Source organism: Mustelus asterias, chromosome 14 (genome assembly GCF_964213995.1).
Source record: "Mustelus asterias chromosome 14, sMusAst1.hap1.1, whole genome shotgun sequence".
Lineage (NCBI taxonomy): Eukaryota > Metazoa > Chordata > Chondrichthyes > Carcharhiniformes > Triakidae > Mustelus > Mustelus asterias.
In genome coordinates, this window is record NC_135814.1 from 100963748 (window position 1) to 100979441 (window position 15694).

Consider the following 15694-nt stretch of genomic DNA (forward strand, 5'->3'; position numbering starts at 1 on the left):
AATGTCCAGAGGCATTAATTCTACACAGGGTGCGAGACTGCACAAGCCATAAAACTGGGCAGATGGGTTATTCAGCTATTGATATGACAATGACTTCCCTGATTTTAGAGAATTGCTTATTACAATTTCACAGCTTTGAGTAGTTGTAGTGGAAAGTTAGGATTTTTTAAAAGTTTGGTTTATCTTGTGCAGACACCTAAAATCCAAAAGAGAAAATGCTGGAAAATCTCACAGGTCTGGCAGCATCTATAAGAAGAGAAAAGAGCTGATATTGAGTCCAGATGACTCTTTGTCAATTCTAATTTTCTCAAACCAATGTTGCCCAGGTCAGAATTGCCAAATTCATAATTCTGGAAAGATAGTATCGTGAAATAATCAAATTGATCATTGAGTAAGATCATCAATAGATTCCTTGTGCTCTTCATAGAATCCCTACAATGCAGAAGGTGGTCATTCAAGTCTGCACTGACAACAATCCCACCAAACCCTATCTCCATAACCCCACATATTTACCCTGCTAGTCCCCCTGATATTAAGGGGTCAATTTAGCACGGCCAATCCACCTAACCGGCACATCTTTGGAGCAAAGGAGGAAACCGGAGCACCCAGAGGAAACCCGAGCAGACACGAGGAGAATGTGCAAACTCCACACGGACAGTCACCCGAGGTCAGAATTAAACCTGGGTTCCTGGCGCTGTGAGGCAGTAGTGCCAAATACTGTGCCGCCTCTATTATGAGAAAAAAAATCAGAAAACACTAGAAAACCTCAGATGCCTGGCAGCATCTGTGGAAAGAGAGACAGAGATTCGGTTGAGTCCAACAGGACATTTGTTTGGAACTGGAGGGAAGTAGGTAGGAATATGATGGGTTTTATGTTGTTGAAAAAGAGGGGAGGGGCACGCTGACCAAAATATGTCAGGACAGGTTAGAGGGCAAGGGAGATTAAATGAGCAAATGTGCCATGGGTGAAGTGTTGGGGGTAATACAGGAACCCACCGCCAGCTGGAGGAACACACCTCATCTTCCGATTAGGCACTTTACAGCGTTCTGAGCTCAACATCATGTTCAACAACTTCAGACCATGAAATCCATCCTCCATTTTGAATCTCGCAACCCCCCACCCATTGCTAATAAGTATCTCGTTCTCATGTTTTTGCTTGCAGACAGTGCTAACTTTTGTTTTGCTATCAACACACATTGCTATTGCGCTTTCAGACAGAGCTGACCTTTATTCTGTAATCAGCACCAACTCTGCACCATTCTTTAATACTGTTACCACTCCCTTTGTCTAATGTTCCCTGACATCTTTGTCATTTAACGTCTCTGGCCCTCTACCCTCACCCTGACCTATTTTGTTCCTCCCTTTTCAACAGCAGAAAATCTACATTCTTACCTCTCTCCAGTTCCAAAGAGTCATACAGACTCAAAACATTAACTCTTTTCTTTATCCACAGATGCCAGACCTGCTGAGTTTTCCAGCAGTTTCTGTTTTTATTTCAGATTTTCAGTATCCACGGTATTTTGCTTTTATTCCTAATATTAGTTCTGATGAAAGGTTACTGACCTGAAGTGTTAACTGCTTCTTTCTCTGATGCTGCCTGATCTGCTGGGTATTTCCAATATCCTCCGTTCATGTTTTCTAACAGCAGATCTCCTCCCTGCTAGCCTTGGTGGTGAAAAAGTCACTGATTGTAACGCCCAGTGAATTGGGCAAGCAGTGAGAACTAAAATAAATCCTCAATTACATGGGCCAGCAAGACACTATTGTTGTGTGCGACTTTCTCGCCCCTCAATAACATGTCTGTTATGGCAACCAGCAACAAATCCTTACCCTCTACTGCCGCTTCATGTGGTGAGAAGATACGGGCATCTCCACATGGTGACGTACTGATGTAAAGGTGAAACTGTACATTCTCCTTAAGCTTGAAGCCTCCTCCTTCACACTTGACAAAAATGGATTTGTGGTGGTCTTCGGTCTTGTTACTTCAGAAATAAGAGAACAAAATATTGCTTTAACAACACTGACAATTCTAGTCCATATTTCAATTCACTTAATTGAGAAAAATATCACTTTGCCCAAATAAACCATTTCCACTGACGTAGTGAGTGACTTGCAAGTTGGTGACAGAATAAACAAAAGTTAAGCAGATCTTGGTCAGTCGCAAGGAGGTTAGAATCATAGACTCCCTGCAGTACAGAAGGAGGCCATTCGGTCCATCAAGTCTGTGTTGACCACAATGCCACCCCAGCCCTATTCCAGTAACCTCACACATTTACCCTGCTAATCCCCCCGACACAAAGGGTCAATTTAACATGGCCAATCCACCTAACCTGCACATCTTTGGACTGTGGGAGGAAACCGGAGCACCCGGAGGAAACCCACGCAGACACAGAAAGTGCAAACTCCCCACAGACAGTGACCCGAGGCCGGGATTGAACCTGGCTCCCTGGCGCTATGAGTCAGCAGTGCTAACCACCTTGCCACCCACTCTATATCTAGGTTCCTAGTTATAATTCTTTACTTTGTTTTAATAAATGTACAACAAGAAACATGCAATTCTACAATTCTAATGCTTTTCCAATACATCCCAACACATATTCCAAAAACATCTACAAAACTTGGGGAAAGGAGGCTGGCCACCTTGCCATACAGCATTATACAAGACTGATAGAATTGTTTGATAAAACAGAACCTTCATTTTCCCGAAGACTTGAAATACAGAGACAAAAACATCTTGTTTATAATCTTAAGGGACCCATGACGAAACACTAGATAATGGATCTACAAAGGCCTGAAATAATTGTAAATGCTACGAACTGTAAGTAGCTGCATTGCCAGCTTGGTTATCAATATTAATTATTTCACGACCTGTCAACTTGACATCTTGGTGTGTCTTGCTTCATAACTGTAAGAATCGCCATGATATTTTCACAGCTCCAGCCAGGATGGAGATAATTGGGTAATTCCCCTGTTAGAACACACCTGGAGGTCACACTGCTGTAAGTAACTAGGACTGATGTTACACGCATCATTTGTGTTGTGTTACTATCCTCCATTTACTGCATTTTGCTGGAAAAATAAATCTGCATTCGTAAGTTTTAGTCATGCGTTTGGCAAATTTAAAACCATAGCTTCACTCTACTTCCAACTCAGTGTCTTGCACAGTGGTGTCAATATTCACTCCATATTTTTGCTGGGAAATTTATAACTTGCTTGCATCTTTTGCACTCATCTACGGTGAAATCACTGAATCCAAAGTGCTTTGTGACATCCTGAGGATATGCTCTCTTTTCTTTCTCACTACTTATTATTACAATATCCATTTTAATGCAAAATAATCCCAAAATGCTTCACAGATGCATTTTAAATGAAGGGAAGATGGACACCGAGTCGAAAGATAGAGCGGGGAACAGAAAACGGAGTCAGAGTTGGGATTTGAGGAGGGTATTAAGAGGGGACATGAAGTGAAGAGGCAAAGACAGTTAGGCAAGAAGTTCCAAGGTTTGGGGTGCCTCCACTAGAGATCGATCAGAGGAACAGAGAGGATGGAGAGGTTACAAAGATAAGGAGGACATGAAGGGTTTTAGACAAAAGATGTGAAGCTTTGGGGAACTGGAAGCTAATACTGGTGAGCGATGATAGAGCTGATGGGTGAGCGAGACACGATGCGAGACGGATATGTGCAGACGTTTGATTCCTCTACACTCGTCTATTTTAAAACACTTCTGGCTGGTCTCCTATGTTCTACCCTTCACTATCCTGAGGTCATCTAAAATTCTGCTGGCTCAGGGCAAGGATGCAGTGTACCAATCATATTGGGCAAGAAGAAAAGAGGATGAAGTAGGGGTGGCAGAATAGACGAGCTCCCTTTTAGAGGCGAGGATGGAGGAGTTGGGTTTAAGACAGTTGGTAAATGGAGAAAATAAACAGCAGGATAGTTGTAGACTGACTTCAAGAACCAAAATACCAAATGAAATCCATTTAAAAAGACTAAAATACCAGTATTATAAAACTTGGAACAGCATAGTGATTCTTTAATCGTACCCACCTTAAATGGTATTCCATTTGGGAGTAGAGAAACCGGATGAGGGATCTGCGTGCAACAATTTCAGCATGACAATCATTCAGGGCCAAGCCTCGGTCGCTCATATACTCGCCATTGATGCATTTAGTGCCTGTGGCGACGCATATAACCTGGGCATCTTTGACATCAGACCCTGGTTCCAGAAATGATGCGGGGAGTAAGAGGAAGAGAAAAGGTGAGAAACAGGAAGCAAGATCATTAGGATCAAACACAGTTGCAGCACAGAAGACCAGTTGGCGCACTGTGTCTGTGCTGGCTATTTACTAGAGCAATGCAAAATGAATCCATTGCCAAGTCTACTTCAAATCCTTGTCAAATTATACTTTAAAATATGCCTCTTTTCTGATGCATTAGATGCACCAACTTTGCATAATCAAATTCTTCCTAATCTCTCCCATTCTATAATTTACAAATATATACCAAAGAGCTTGCAACCCTCGGAAGAGTCCAGTCACATCTACAAAACTTCCTTAATTGTCAAACACCCACCTCTGGGTACTGATCACTGCAAACCCTTCTCCAACCCTAGCAATAACATTAACTGAGCTCTGACAAAGAGCCATCCAGACTCAAAACGTTGGCTCTTTTCTCTCTCCACAGATGCTGTCAAAATCTGCTGAGATTTTCCAGAATGTTTTGTTTTTGTTTCAGATTCCAACATCTGCAACAATTTGCTTTTAACATTAACTGGATCCTTGGTTTCCTGCTAATTAACCAGCTTTCCATACATGTTGCTACGTGTCCTGTTCTACCGTAAGACTGAGATACCTCACTAAAGATCTGCTGAAAAATCCATATACATTATATCTACTGTGCTCCCCTTATCTGTCATACCTCCAAATTGAATCCACCAGATTTAACAAACACAACGTATTGTGATGAGAACAGTGCAACAAATATAAGTATAACTGTATTGTTATACATGTTTAAAAATTCCGCTTTATTCTACAGGCAGTCTGTATGTTTGGTGGGAATGTAGCTCAGATGCTGGGAGAGCAGGATAATTGCTCACTTTAGTTATGTAGTGTTTACTTAGGATAGAACTACTGGATGTGTGCTTATAGATGGCGATTTCGCCTGGGGTTTTTGATTAGGTTGATTGAAAGGGTAATGAGTATCAGGTACTGGTGTGGGAGGAATTAGGTCTGTAGCAGGGAATAAAAAAACTAAGGAATTGCTGTTGGAGGTCTGCTGAAGTCAGGGGCATGTGCAGCTGTTCCTGAGAACTCACCCACTCTTCACAATATCTCTCTGAAAGCTCCAAGGCTGTTAACACAAGCTATTGCAAGTAGGCCTGGGATTGTTAACCGTACTTATTTAAAAGTAATGTTGATCTATGCACGAATGAGGTTTACTTGGAACAGGGATATTCATAAGCTAGAAAGTAAAGTTGCTTCCTTTCATTTCTAAATATTCTTCAACTGTTAATGGTTAAGCTGCTTCATTTGTTAGAGTTATATTTAAACTGTGCTATGAAATAAAGTTTGCTTCACTATAAAATATCGTGAATGTGTCGTGAATCACTGCTGGAGAGAAATATCCTATCCCCACATTTATGCTAAATGTTGGGGTCTGGTCTGGCTTCCGAATGTAATGTGGGGTTCTGTTCCAGGGCCCAAACACTTTTAACAAATCGGCGCTTGTTACCCTTCATTAAGCCACATTTCTAAACTAACTGATCTAATCACAAATAAACAAGTGATGTTGGACTACATCCCTTTCTAGAACAGAGGTGTCATGTTGAATATTATAAAGTTCCCAGTATAATTTGCAAATGGACAAACGATTCGAAGGCTGATTAGAGCTTCTGCTCTCTCCTCTGGGAACTTCCTTCAACATCAAATGCGTTGCCGCAACGGCTGATTACATCAATCCTTGAGCAGTCCTTCAGTGTAGTTTATTCTGACAATTCTCAGCCCTTTTCTTTTGATGCAAGACAAGCAGGAAGTCACTGAGAAAATTATTTTCTTCACTTTAAGGCCACAAATTCTGCTTCAGATGATTTTTACCTTCATTTGTGTATGAATCGTGTAAATGATGGTGAAATTTAATACACTGAAATGCCCCATAATTAAGTAACCTACGAATGTTGTGACGGATAACTTCCCATCTGATAGTGTATGGTTCTGCTCTGTTGCAATATGAGTGGAAATTTTAGGCCACTGCTCACTAATCCCATTCATTGTTTCCAGACTACCTTCAATCATCAACTCTTAACTCAACAATTATAGCAATAATTGTACCTGCATTGGGAAAGGAAGCAGTTCATAGAATCCTGACAGTGCAGAAGGAGGTCATTTGGCCCATCAAGTCTGCACCAACAACAATCCCGCACAGGCCCCATCTTCGTAACCCCACATATTTACCCCACTAATGCCTTTAACCATGTATCCAGAGACATTAAGGGGCAATTTAGCATGGCGAATCCACCTAACCCGCACATCTTTGGAGCACCCGGAGGAAACCCATGCAGACACGGGGAGAATGTCCACACAAAGTGACCCAAACTGGGAATCGAACCCAGGTCCCTGGAGCTGTGAGGCAGCAGTGCTAACCACTGTGCCACCGTGCTGCCCATAAATTGAAAATTAGTAGAACGGACAGTTGAGGTACATGATAATATGTGATTAAGTTGGTAGAAGACAAAGGCCCTGATCACCTCAGGAATGAATTGAATTGGGTGGCACGGTAGCACAGTGGTTAGCACTGCTGCTTCACAGCTCCAGGGACCTGGGTTCGATTCCCGGCTTGGGTCACTGTCTGTGTGGAGTTTGCACATTCTCCTCGTGTCAGCGTGGGTTTTCTCTGGGTGCTCCGGTTTCTTCCCACAGTCCAAAGATGTGCGGGTAGGTTGATTGGCCATGCTAAAATTGCCGTTTAGTGTCCTGAGATGCATAGGTTAGAGGGATTAGTGGGTAAATATGTAGGGAAAAGGGGGTAAGGCCTGGGTGGGATTGTGGTCAGTGCGGACTTGATGGGCCAAATGGCCTCTTTCTGCACTGTAGGGTATCTATGATTTCTATGATTCTATGAATTGTCAGAAGACAAAGGCCCTGATCACCTCAGGAACTCTCAAGTTAACAACTTGAAAACTCATTTACCACAGGCCGAAGGCAGCTCAGATTAACACAAGCAGAAAAGCAGGTGAATTGCCAAATTATAACCAATTACACAGCTTGTATAAATAAGCAGGAGATTTAAAGGTGCAAAAAGGGGTGCTTCAGTTAAAGCCTTGACACTGCACGAAAAGTTCATGCCTGGGCTCGACTGCTTTTCGCAATCCAACATCAGACTAAAGACAAGACAAGAAACAAGGGAGGTAACTAAGTGTGTTGATGAAGGTAGGGCAGTTGATGTCATATACATGGATTTTAGTAAGACGTTTGATAAGGTCCCCCATGGTCGGCTTATGATGAAAGTGAGGAGGTGTGGGATAGAGGGAAAGTTGGCAGATTGGATAGGTAACTGGCTGTCAGATCGAAGACAGAGGGTGGTGGTGGATGGAAAATTTTCGGATTGGAGGCAGGTTGCTAGCGGAGTGCCACAGGGATCAGTGCTTGGTCCTCTGCTCTTTGTGATTTTTATTAATGACTTAGAGGAGGGGGCTGTAGGGTAGATCAGTAAATTTGCTGATGACACCAAGATTGGTGGAGTAGTGGATGAGGTGGAGGGCTGTTGTAGGCTGCAAAGAGACATAGATAGGATGCAAAGCTGGGCTGAAAAATAGCAAATGGAGTTTAACCCTGATAAATGTGAGGTGATTCATTTTGGTAGGACTAATTTAAATGTGGATTACAGGGTCAAAGGTAGGGTTCTGAAGACTGTGGAGGAACAGAGAGATCTTGGGGTCCATATCCACAGATCTCTAAAGGTTGCCGTTCAAGTGGATAGAGCTGTGAAGGAGGCCTATAGCGTGTTAGCTTTTATTAACAGGGGGTTGGAGTTTAAGAGCCGTGGGGTTATGCTGCAACTGTACAGGACCTTAGTGAGACCACATTTGGAATATTGTGTGCAGTTCTGGTCACCTCACCATAAGGAGGATGTGGAAGCGCTGGAAAGAGTGCAGAGGAGATTTACCAGGATGCTGCCTGGTTTGGAGGGTAGGTCTTATGAGGAAAGGTTGAGGGAGCTAGGGCTGTTCTCTCTGGAGCGGAGGAGGCTGAGGGGAGACTTAATAGAGGTTTATAAAATGATGAAGGGGATAGATAGAGTGAACGTTCAAAGACTATTTCCTCGGGTGGGTGGAGCTATTACAAGGGGGCATAACTATAGGTTCGTGGTGGGAGATATAGGAAGGATATCAGAGGTAGGTTCTTTACGCAGAGAGTGGTTGGGGTGTGGAATAGACTGCCTGCAGTGATAGTGGAGTCAGACACTTTAGGAACATTTAAGCGGTTATTGGATAGGCACATGGCGCACACCAGGATGATAGGGAGTGGGATAGCTTGATCTTGGTTTCAGATAAAGCTCGGCACAACATCGTGGACTGAAGGGCCTGTTCTGTGCTGTACCGTTCTATGTTCTAAGGGCCGAGCCAGTCAAGCACTGGATACAATGAATTGGACTTCACCATCGCTCTATACATGCGAGAACAATTCATTCTGACACTTGCAGCCAAAGTTCCCTTCATGTTTCGTTCCACTAGCAAAGTATTGCATCCTCCTGAAAAGCACGTGACAATAATACTCTACAGCATTATTGCAGGAACCTCTCTAACTTTTAACAGGTTTAGCTTTCTGCATCAGCACAGATTTCATTTCAGATCATAGTCCCCATTGTAAAACTAAATTATTTACGTAATTTTGGTGTTCAGCAGAAATTTGGGTGATTTATAGTAATTATAATTTGCAACATGACCTTGCTTCCAATAATCATTTACGATGCTAAAAATAATTATAAAAACATTACAAGACTAAATGCAAGTCACTAAATCGATACTAAATAACTAATCTTAAAAAAAAGTCTGATCACAAGAATAAAGATTTGTGAACATTCATAGACAGCATAAGGATTAATATTTACACTGTGAAAAATCCAAGGCATATGGACCCTTGGCTTTAAAACTAGGAGAACAGACATTCATCTTGGGCAGTGGGGCAGAGTGGGCAGCACTGAATCGGTCAGCCATTGTATGCAGCACCAAATAGTTAATTCCATTGACTGCAATGGAACTGAATATCAGGTGTATGGATAATGGGAGACCGGTTCTATGCTGTCCACTTTGTGCCACTGTCCGAGACAATTTCTACCCCATAGAGTGCGAAAGCAGGGAAGCTGTGCTAAACCTTTGAAGCACACTTACTTAGGCCCCAGCTGGAGAATGGAGGCCAATTCTGGGCAACGCACTTTTGGAAAGATGTCAACGATTTAGAAGATGGGTGCGAGGGATGATGGACTTCCATTACATGGAGAGATGTCATGACAGCAGGGGTTCGGGGAAATTTGGTCAAGGAATTCAAAATCATTAAGCATTTTGATAGGGTAAATGAGGAGAAACTGCTTCCAGTGGCATAAGTACCCAGAGGTGACAGAATTAAAGTTAATTGCCAAAAGAACCAGACGCTACATGTTTTATGAACACAGCGAGTAATGACGATCTAGACTACACTGCTTGAAAAGGTGGTGGAAGCAAATTCATTAACTTTCAAAAGCGAATTGGACAAATACTTTGAAGGGGAACATTTGCAGGGCTAGTGGAAAACAGGGGAGTGGGAGTATAAACCTTTAATCTTTCAAAGAGTCTTCCTCACTCACAATGATAAATTAATTGTGCGCTTTCCACACGACATTAATACATTACCACCAGTTTCATCATTTACTATAACGCAATTCGTGTGGTTATACAGTTAAATCTGTTGTGAGAGATAAAATTTTAACACTTGTCACGTTCATTAATTTACTTAAGCATCTTGTGACTACATAAAAGGCGTGTCGAGCAAACAGAGTGATCAATGGATATTAGAATAGAAAATTTATTCCACTTGTGAGGAAAACCTTTACAAAACTCACTGGCGACAGTTGCACAAGAGTTATCCAGTCTTCCTCACTCACAGTATAAATGTTTTATTCCAAAGTTCTCCATCGAGTGTCTTCTGTACTGTACAGAAAGCTTTCACAAATTATAAATGGTTAGAAATGAAGGATTCCATATGCAAATGTATCAAAACACACATGTTGAAGTTAATCTATGTACCTTTATGGACAGGGATAGCAAAGCACCAGTGATAAAGCGTAATTCACAATGAGTTACTGGAGCAAAATGTAACCTCTAGGCTTTCAGACAGTGCATAGATTTTTCTTTACAGGATATTCGGCTCCAATTGATTTTTGCCAGTGCTCCACACGAGCCTCGACGCGTCTACTTCAGCTATCAACATATCCCTCTATTCCTTTCTTTCTCATTTACTTAGCAAGCTTCCCATTAAATGCATCCATGCTATTCACCTCAATTATTCCACTTCAACATCACAAACTCTAATCAATTTTTTTTTTAAAGTGTGAAATAATTGAAGCATTACTTATACAATCCAATTTATTCCGAAAAGATACCCAACATACAAAAGTGAAGGAATGAAACAAATTGCAATGTACCTGTTGTCATGACAACACCGGCAAGAACTTTCCTCCGTGCATGAGGGGAGGTGAAGTTGTCAGTCAGTTCACTGAATTTATCCACCACTAATCGAGCTACTGCATCTGCCAGCACCTAGTCAGAGGAAGGAGGTCAGACATTCAGGTCAAATCCACAGAGTACATTGTACCCAACCATCCTTTTTTGCTGGTCCAAACCATTTACTAATTTACTTAGTGCTGCATTCTACTACTAGAATTGCCACATGATTAAAAATTATACTGCATCCCTTAGCTTGGCGCGACGAATACAGGATCCCCTTACATTAGCTGAACATGTTTTGCAATTATCAGATGTCCAGTCCTCACATCCAGTCTTCTGCTTGCTTTTTCTCCCCCCAGATCAAAGAATTCTAGAAGCCACATTTGATTTATAAATCACACTTCTACATTTAGATATAAAACCATGTTTGCAGACACAATTGACTTTTCAGCTGCTCGGACCCACATTCAAATCCAGGCCTGGTTGATGAGGGGGAAAAAAAACATCCTTTGTCTGTTGACTGAGGGTCCAACGCAAAATAAGACAGCCTGAATCCAGTTCCTTATGAGTGTGGGGTGACTGCACAAACTGAACCCAATTTAGCACTAATTGGCCATCTATTTACTGAGAATAGTTGGTGTTGAAAATGGAAAGTTGCACAGTAGGAGATGCTCTTTTAAGGTTGGAGCCATGGGGCATTGCTGGGGTCATGGGGCATTGCTGGGGCCGGGGCAGAAAGTGCTTTACTATGCATCCGATTGCGCCTTAGCATAACTGGAGTTCCCTGATGCCATTATTGAGTACCTGACGTGGGAAGAGCTCCATTCCTTAGACGTAGCATCTCTCCCCAATGAGGATTAAAATCTAAAAAAAGCACGAAGCATATTTTTCAGCGCACCAAATTTCTACTTCATCTTTTCCAATGACAGCAGTGGGTTTGAATTTTAACCATGCATACATTTAACATTTTTGGTTTTACCTTTTGTGTACTTAGAAAAAACTATATATTTTTTGTGTGTTGCCCAGTTTGTGTTACTTTTCTCCAAGATTACCCTGGAATACAAAGATACATCTTGGCTTTTCTCCACTGCTAATGGTACCCTAAAATCCCTTTCCCATGTTCCCTTCACTGTCACCTCAAACAAGTACATGGAGCTCACTGATTTCATTGTCACTTACACTGAGACCATCCTTTCACCCACTTCTGTCACATCCTTCTTCCCTTCCCAAATCAAATCTCCTGTCCTAACTCTGAACACTTACCTATTTCCAGTTTCTATTCTATTTCTCCTTATGCATTCTTCTAACTCACCCTGTCCATGAGATCCACTTTGATATTCCTGTCTATACTATCCTTGCAAATCACCACCATATCTGCAACCTTCATATCTACTCCTTGAAACAAGTTGTCTCCTCCCAAATCAATACCCATCTTTAATACAGCTACATTCTTGAAGCCCTGAAACTAGGTTTCTGAACTGTCATAGCATTGAAACAGCTCCAATCAACGTCACCTTGGTTCCACTATTATCCATTCAATTGTTTCCGAAGAATCCCAGCAATGACTTCTCTTCTTGTCCCTATACCAGTGAAGTTTCCAAGGCTCTTTCCTAGATCTCCTTATCCATGTGCTTCTCTCTGGTATCATTATCTGAAGATGAAGTCTGGTCGAACATGTACACTGGTAACACCTAGCTCCACCTCTCAGTTCTCTTGACCATCTGAGTTTGGAAGGTCAAATCCATTGCCTTTAACCCTGCTACAGATTCCTCGTCATCCTGTTTGGCCCTTTTCCTCACGTTTGGTTTCCCCACTTTGTTTGCCCACGGCTGCTTCCTTTATTCTCAGAATTTCTTACACAACAGACACTTAGCTACAGGGAATCGAATCTTTACAAGATAAATGCAATAGTATTTGCGGACATCATGCGATCAAATGTCACGTGATCAAATCTCCAGGAATGCCTTGAACCAGAGTTGGCAAATCTCATGCATGTGTGCGCGTGTTGGATTGCACTGTGTGATAGCCTTGTGAATGTTCTTGTAACTTGATTTAAGAGATGCCAAAGTTGTAAGCGTGGGATTGGTAGAATGGCCAAACTACCCATCAGGCTTCTTCCTTGCAAAAAGGATAAATTGAGTATAGTCAGCTGGACAAAGTACTCAATGAAAAGGGATGCAACACAATTTCTAGTTAAAGGGCAGAGGATAATTATACAGTACCCAGCTTTCCAAAGTACCTCAATATCAATGCAAAGATATGTTACAATCTTCAATTGTCCCATCATTCTCAAATACCACAGCATGAACAATCATGAAGGCTAGCTACAACTGCAACTACTAATTGTTGTTTGGAAAACAGTAAATTTGTGCTAATATACTATTGTTGGTGGTGTGGCAGATGTACACTAATTGCTCCAACTGCTAAAAGCAATATATTAAAACTGTTGCAATAAAAATGCAAACTACTCCATAAATTTGCTCACCTCAGACTCCTAATTACTCCTAACTAACTGAAGGGGAGCCAGGCACACATTTCATGGTAAATTAAATAAATATTTAATAACCCAGAATTAATTAGGCAATTAAGCAGCTGCTATTCACATCAATTTTTTTTGCAGCGAAAAAATTCTTGATTAAAGGAATGAGGTGATCCATTCGAGATGTGTCGCTTTAGTGTGCATTCCTGCCATCACTACATTCACCTATCATGCAGCTGGGACTGGATTTCAGGACCAAGACTATAATTTGGGAGTTATGTTTGTGCTCAGTCTCACGAGCACCAGACTGTCCTATTTTGAATCAACTTCGCTGTTGTTGCCATTTTAATTGCAAGATGGGGAATGGCTTTGTTTGTGTGGCTTTTCACACAACACAGAACTTTCACTGCCCTATGCTGCCAATGTTGCTCATGATGTGGAGATGCCGGCGTTGGACTGGGGTGAACACAGTAAGAAGTCTCACAACACCAGGTTAAAGTCCAACAGGTTTACCAAATAAACCTGTTGGACTTTAACCTGGTGTTGTGAGACTTCTTACAATGTTGCTCATTGCAGGGATCAAAAATCAGAGTCCTGAATTTAGGTCTATCTGGGATTGGAATAGTGCTGTTAGCCAGAAGACTAGTATTCCATCAACATTCCCATCAACGATAGGTTTTTAATCAGGATGAGTGAGGGTGGGTGTCGTGATATCATTTTAAGGGAATATTCAAATAAGCCAGGATATAGAACAGCATGTGACCAGCTGTGTACAATGTGTGTGCAAGAATTGCACCTACACCATCCTTGTAACAGTCGCCAAATCCATAAAGTAGACTTGCCTGTTGAGCAATCCTGTACTGTATCTTCCAATACACTGAACTTATGTATAGTTTACCAGTCCTGGGGCAAGATTGGTGAGTTTGTGTAAAGGAGACACAAGTTACGCAACATGGTGGCAGCAATGCGGATTTGAAGAATACAGAATGATCCGCAGACAAGATCTGGTCCAATGCAGAGGCTGTACAAACATCAAAACCCTGGGAGGCAGAGCACCTCAGCGGACAGTGCTTTGCAGAACAGGATTCCTAGTTTGTGAAATAGCTAGATCGGTGGCCAATGGGAGCAGCAAATCAGTTCAGAGTTGTGCTGTGCAGTTAGCTTTGAATTGGGCAGGAAAAGCTGCAGGGTCATCAGGTGCCATTCCTGTGTAAAAGACAGAAGTGCACAATGGGACAAGACCTGAACTACAGCCACACAAACAAGAGGAGAATACAACAAAACACAGCAGCTGCACCGGTGAACCTCTCCAGAGAGTACAGAGGTTACAAACCCAACACATCAGGAAGATGCCCAGCAAATTTCCTGGACTTGGAAAGCCACAATCTCTTCCAAATTTAAGCTTTTCAAACAAAAGATGGAACTATGCGTTTAAGATTTCACCACCACAGAGCCGGGTAACAAAAATAAATACAATCTTTGGAAGCGAGGGGTTGCACAGTCAACACTCTGGGCCTGGGTGAGGACGATCAGTAGGGACCCTGGAACATGCCAGACGATCAGCTTCATGTAAAACTAGCTCCAGGATTCAACTTTCAGAGCTGATGTCCGACAGACAGCAGCCATAAAGATCAGTTGAACAGTTTGTCAGCAGGTGCTTTGATAAGGGCAGGGACTGTGGAATCTCTGAAGTGGAGCTGTCTGAATGGATAGTGGAGCTGGTTATAGTGTCAAAGCTGATCAATGCCTTCCAAAAAGACCTTCTGGAGAAAAGGAATGGTCATGATATTGATACTCTGCTAAAAGATGGTAGAAAATATGAAGCCATTGTGGCTGGACAACAATACCCCCAAGCATTTGGTGCAACTACAATATAGGTGCAATAGCCAGGATGCAGGAAACAAGCAAGCCATGTGGGAAGTGGGGTTTACTGTATAGCCACCACAAAGCTGTTCTGCATTCCAAGACCGTTGCAAGGTTATTTGGTGTATTGGGCTTGCTTATGTTGGAAATCAAGTTCTGGAGGTGCATGCAGAGGTGACAATAAGATACGTACAACCAAGCAAAAAGTACATGCAGCATACTGGCAGCAAGAACCGGGAGTGTACCAGGGACCCGCGTAAGTGTAAGCACAGACACGAGGTTAGCAGCCAGGCAGACCAAGGTGAAGATTCAGAGTGGAAAAATCTTCAGCTGTGAAGCAAAGAGATCTTCCACATTGTGAATGTGACACAATGCGTGGATGAAATCAAACAGTTGCAGCCTTTCGCTCCTATCAGCATCACGTGGCCAGAAAAATGTAGTAAACGCACTCCCACAACCAAAGTCGACACGAGAGCAATCGTGAACATCATACCAGTCAGAATCCTGAAGGACGTGTCTCGGGATCGTTGGAAGTCAACAGTACAATCTATGACAGTCAATCTACTGCACACAATTGGTCACCTATTCATTGCATAGGTACAATGACAGTGAAATGCAGCTACAGCAAGTTTGCATGGAAACCACAATTATCTT

At 42.2% G+C, this 15694-nt stretch overlaps 1 protein-coding gene across 4 annotated transcripts in view; it reads right to left on the bottom strand.

The window, feature by feature from the left end:
- Positions 1–15694, bottom strand: part of LOC144503906 (double-stranded RNA-specific editase 1-like) — a 273175-nt gene that overhangs the window by 41650 nt on the left and 215831 nt on the right. For all 4 annotated transcript variants that reach the window (XM_078228969.1, XM_078228967.1, XM_078228968.1 and 1 more), the window contains 3 exons: positions 10677–10791; positions 4050–4218; positions 1832–1983 (listed from right to left, as the gene is read on the bottom strand). In XM_078228969.1, the coding sequence (XP_078085095.1) occupies positions 1832–1983; positions 4050–4218; positions 10677–10791 (436 nt within the window). The remainder of the gene's footprint in view (positions 1–1831; positions 1984–4049; positions 4219–10676; positions 10792–15694) is intronic.